Here is a 5,685-nt window from a genome sequence, read left to right as displayed (position 1 = left end):
GCCAAAGGAAGCCGGTAATACTTTGATGGTGTAAAATATGTGTAATCTACAGCTCTGTATGATGCAATCATAGTGGAAACGGGAAGGTAGCCGGCATTGAGCATACAAACTTTAAGGGAGGACAGTAAGCCGGCTTTGTCACATCGTGAAACAAAAAACAGTTCTGGCTGCCGTCGCTCGTTGTCTCAGGGACAAACACGCAGCAGGCCTCACATTCAACCGGATCCATGCAAATCAGGAAGAGGATTTACTGCAGCGTTCACACACTGTAACCCAGTGGCGAACCGTCAGGGCCTTCAAGGTATTCAGAGAATACCCTGGAACACTCAGATAAACAAAACATCGATTTAATTTTATAAATAAAATGTATGTAAAATGAATAAATGAGAATCCTATCTGTGTTGTTGATCTGTAATATTACAGTGTTACGTTGATTTGTTTGTCCTTCTCGGACCATGCGCTACGCATTTCAGTGGTTTTGTGTTAGAAAAAAAAGCAACCAATCAGATCTTGTTCTGGGTCTCTGGGTAGAATATCCTTCAACCAAGGTATTCTATATCCTTGATAGAATGCCCTGGCCGTTGCACTGAATGAGAGCGTACATTTGGACTGACAGTTTGGTCAACCAATCTTATATGGATTTGTAGCCAATGGGCGTATTCTTTCAGAGTTTCCCTCGGTTCCAGGGTATTCTAGAAGGCCCGCTAGTTCACTGGCTCGAGACAGCGGATCGAGATGAATGCGACGAAGCAATTCATGCCGTTTTGTTGTTTTTAACGTTGAAATGGCAAGTGCAACAGGTGAAGATGATGTTGTTGCGGAATTGTTGCGAGTACCCTTTTCAAGACGACAATTCAGTGAAAAGACGGACATTATAACGGCGGGGGAGGGTGTGTGTGTCTACAGAAGGTCCAGTTGTGATAAACACGGTTCCCCACTGCTGTAACCTTCTCGCATTAGAAAGTTGTCAGATCCTGTTCCCAAAATGTAAACGGATTATCTGTCTTTGTAAAGTGACTGACATTTTATTGAAAGATTTTATTACATTTGCAACTAGAGAAAATGAAAAGGACACTATTTTAATATTTAAGTCATCATGTTGGTCACTTTTAAAGTAATTATGACAAATATTTGCTTGGTGTAGCTTGTCAGATATGAGTATTACAGGATAAATGATAATGAATTTGATATTGTTTGGTTTTTAATTGTTGGTCTGACATATGACAATTAATATATGTATGAGTATTAATGTCGTATCCATCATGTGTTAGCTACCTTTTTCTGATTATGTATTTAAGTGTATTTAGTTTTGCATTTCTTGTAACTAAATCCGTGTTTTTTGTAACTTTGTTAAGTTTCATACTCTTAAGTTATCGAGTATGAAAAGAGCCTTTAGCTGCCACCCTATATTTGACATTTGACCTGGCATTGCAGTCATTGAACATACAAATGCATAGAGATACAAAAATGACACTTCTACCTAGGCTGTCACAACACCACACACACACACACTCGTACAAAACTTCATTGTAATTGTAAACTGTTTCAGTAATTGCACGTTGTGAATGTGTTTGACGGTGTGATCTCGCCTGGCTCACTACTCTAATTGTCTAAGGCTAATTTAACAAGTGACAGATGTGAGAACAGCCTCTAACCTACCCCCCCTGCAACACACACACACACACACACACACACACACACACACACACACACACACACACACACAGGAACCCGCCCTCTCACAACCATTACTCTAATAATTAGTGCCTCTGAGGCTTTGAATGGAGCACAGCGGGATGTGAGAGGGTGCGTGTGTACCTGGGTGTGTGTGTGTGTGTGTGTGCCATTGTGTATGTGGGCGTGTGTCCCAGTGTGCCTGTTAATGTGAGACGACATAAAGTAAGTGCTTGTTGGTCTATGTAAAAAAAGTCTCTAATTACATATGTTTGCATGTGAGAACGAGAAAAGGAGAGGTTTGTGTATGTCTGTACAGTATGTGTGTGTGAGTGTGTGTGTATGTCTGTCTGTATGTGTGTGTATGGAGGCTTTATCAGGTGTCTGGAGACCCCCGACGGAAGCAGGGAGGGCGGTGTTATGAACAAATAATTGATACAGAAAGAAAGAAATAATTAGCAGATTTGGGCCGGAGTCCATGGTCCCTTATTCTCTCCTGCCAGGTCTGCAGAGCGAGGGGGGGGGCGCTCCCTGGAGGAACGCACGATGGAGGGAAAAACACTGATGGATGCTCTTAAGGGAAGGCCCCTGGACACACACAGCACAAAAGGATTTGCCCGCAATTAGCTGGCAGAGTCGCCGGGCTCACCTGTGGCACCTGTTATGTGTGTGAGAGAGTGCTTGCGTGACAAAGTGGCGAGGAGAGTGGGGACTGTGTGTGTGTGTGTGTGTGTGTGTGTGTGTGTGTGTGTGTGTGTGTGTGTGTGTGTGTGTGTGTGTGTGTGTGTGTGTGTGTGTGTGTGTGTGTGTGTGTGTGTGTGTGTGTGTGTGTGTGTGTGTGTGTGTGTGTGTGTGTGTGTGTGTGTGTACCTGGCAGCAGTGCTTGTTCCTCCATCTGGTGTGAACGCAGGTGTTGGTCTGCAACAGTTCCTGGATGAGCACAACAGATAAACAGAGAGAAATACCAAGAAGAAAGTTAACCGGGGTCCAAACAACAAATGCAACTAGTAGACACACAGACCTGGTGCAATAGAGAATTTCTAAACCAGAAAGAGTGGTTTCTAACCTGTGGACTTTCTCAATGGCTGAAAGGGATGACTTTCTACCTTGATCTTGAAAGGATACGTTGTTTCCTTAAAAACAAACTGGATAGGTTTTGGAAAATCTGGAAAACCTTTTTTTACGACTTTCAAGAGCTTATTGGTCTACAACATGATTGGGAGAATGAAGACACTTGAATATTATTTGGAATGTGTTTCTATTTTCTTTTCTTCTTTCTTTTTGCTGATAGTATGTAAAGTCTGTCTATTAAGTGTCATTTCTGTGCATAAAAAATAATAAAGAGATGTTTGAAAAGTGGTTTATTTTTGCCTCGAATGAAGTTTGAAACAGTGAACTCTGGCGTAACAATTCACTGAGTTCCCTCCTCTTTGTGCCGCCCATACTTGCATTAACTATTCTGCTGGTACACAGCACCGGACCCTACTCACCACAGGTGTCCCTGCAGCACTTCCTGCTCAGGGAGGGGTGGGAGAGAGTTGAAAGAGGATGCAGGTAAGGACTTCTTGTGTGCATGCCAGCGTGTGTGTGTGTGTGTTTTGTGAATGTGTGTAAGGTCAGTCATTCCTGCCACATTCCAAACCCAGCTGGGGTGATTGGATGGGAGGAGAGAGGGACGGAGGGGGAGGAGGAGGAGGAGGTGTGGAGGTGAGATGGGGTGTTTCTCGTTTCAGACAATGGTTACGGGTGAGAGGAGGGAGGTGGGGAGTGTGTGTAACAGCCACAGACAGGTTCCAGCAAACAAAGCTAGGTCTGTGCTGCCACAAGTACAGAGGAGGGGGGGGGAGTAGAAGGGAAGGAGGAAGGGAAGGAGGGAGGAAGAGAAGGGAGTCTGCAGCCCCCTGATCCCCTCAAATATCCCCCTCGATGACAGAGCTCGGCCGAAAGAGAGGTGATGAGAGAGAAGAGGGAGAGGGGAGAACAAACGGGGGAGAGAAGAGAGAGAATGCCCCTATTTGTTAATCAATCGGCCGTTTCGGAAAGGGAAAACTCAGAAACTCCCCAGAGGGAGGAAGAAGACAAGGGGGGGACGGAGGGTTTAACAGAGGGGGCGGGCACCTCGAACTCCTTCAGCGAATCGCGTAGCTTCTCCGGTCGGCGGTTACTGGGGGTCCACGAATAGCCTCGAGCTACGGAGGAAAAACACGAGAAGAATCTGAAGATCATGTGACTCGAACTTTTTTTAGACACGGGAGAAATGTATATTTTTTTTAAGAAAGGCCCTCATGGGGATTCAGAAGAATGTGGCACCAACAACCAGAAAGGGTTAAGGGGTTAAACTCGAGATCTATGTATGAAAAGGGGGGGACATGAGGAATAAAGGGTGATGACAAGCAATCAGGCGGAATAAAGAGATGCAGGTACATGAAGCAGGCGTCCCACAATGCAATGCTGAATCTGTTGGATGCATACAGAGCAATGTCAGCACTTCCGTAATTTATCGAATCTGAGTTGAAACGTTTTCAATGTTCAAAAGTTCACATCATTTTTATCAAGAAATTCTGAGTCTAGCTTCTCAAATGTGATGATTTTCTGGTCTTCTCTGTCGTCATATTTAGGTAAAATAGTTACCTTTTTGGTTTTGGACTGTTGATAGGACAAAACATGCAACTTGAAGATGTCCCTTTGAGCTTTGGATCATTGCAATTGACCTTTTTCACCAATGATCTGCCATTTTATAGACTTCATTGAAAGATAATAACCATTGGTATCCGTTAATGCATATTTAATCCTCCTATATTAAATTGACTAGACAAGAGTATATTTATTTAGTTGAAGATTACATATCACAGCTTGATAGACTACTCTGTAATGCCTGTCCATGGATGGGCCTTTAAAAACATATAGAACTGAACAAGAAAATACATACAAAAACTGAAGGAAAGACACTGACACAATATATGATCATCTAACTTGACGACAAGCACCAGATCATTCAAGACTGACTACAACTTTAGTTTAAAATGATCAAAGATGTGATTAATTTAAAAGCACTGAGTGTAACAAGTAAAGGACAGCAAAAGGTAAAAAACCCAAATGAGGATTTAACAGATTGTAACATAAGATTTCCTATAGAGAGGCGAAGTCCCGCCCATCTACTTCCGACCCATGGCACCTTATTTCGGAAAAATTATGTATTGTAGTCAATGGGGAGAGGAAGATGATCTTTCGATCCCGTTTGAATTGTGCCACGAATTACACATATGATGTTTGTCGATTTAAAAGATAATTTCCATGTAAAAAAAGTCACAGTTTGAAATATAAGACTATGAAAAATATGCAACTACAAAGACTACAAATCCCAGAATCCCGGTCCCGCATGCTCGCTCTTACAAAGCGACTAACTCCCCTTGTGTGTATGTACAGCTCTCAACATGCCCAGACTTGTAGTGATTTTCACCTCTTTTAATACTTTTCGCCTCATTCTGAGAAAGAAGTGAAATGTGCCAACGTGACGGCCGTCTTGGTGTGTGGTGCGAGACGGGAGATGTAGTTCATTGAGCCGTTTCACAAAGAAAGTGTTACTTCACAGTTTTACGACACTTTTTTGCAAAAATTGACATGCAAAAATTGACATGCAAAAATTATCTTTTAAATTGACAAACATCATATGTGTAATTCGTGGCACAATTCAAACGGGATCGAAAGATAATCTTTTCTCCCCATTGACTTCAATACATTATTTTTCCGATACAAGGTCCCATGGAGGTCCACCGGAAGGGGAGGGACTTCGCCACTGTGTTAAGATATATTGTTATTACTTTCTGTGTAGTATCCCTTTTCTCAAATAAAACTAAACTTGTATAGGAGCCTCAAAGCGCCATCTACAAAAGTGTATCTATAATGCTTGGTTTTATTGGTATGTTAAGTGCTTATCAAAATCTGGGTTGGTACCTAAGATAGCTGAGAAAATCCCAGGAGGGAAAGTGATGAAAAAACAAATCTCTTTTA

The 5,685-nt window shown here is 42.5% G+C and overlaps 1 protein-coding gene across 1 annotated transcript in view; it reads right to left on the bottom strand.

Moving 5' to 3' along the window:
* The window catches only part of wdpcp (WD repeat containing planar cell polarity effector), a 59,278-nt gene that overhangs the window by 37,218 nt on the left and 16,375 nt on the right, over positions 1-5,685 (bottom strand). The window contains exons 5-6 of the mRNA XM_010767192.1: positions 3,793-3,863; positions 2,545-2,604 (exon numbers count right to left, since the gene is read on the bottom strand). Of these exons, the coding sequence (XP_010765494.1) occupies positions 2,545-2,604; positions 3,793-3,863 (131 nt within the window). The remainder of the gene's footprint in view (positions 1-2,544; positions 2,605-3,792; positions 3,864-5,685) is intronic.

This window comes from Notothenia coriiceps, unplaced genomic scaffold, assembly GCF_000735185.1.
Source record: "Notothenia coriiceps isolate Sejong01 unplaced genomic scaffold, NC01 NC01_scaffold00004099, whole genome shotgun sequence".
In the NCBI taxonomy this organism is placed as follows: Eukaryota; Metazoa; Chordata; class Actinopteri; order Perciformes; family Nototheniidae; genus Notothenia; species Notothenia coriiceps.
The sequence above is the reverse complement of the archived record's forward strand: the minus strand, read 5'-3'. Positions and strand labels throughout refer to the sequence as shown.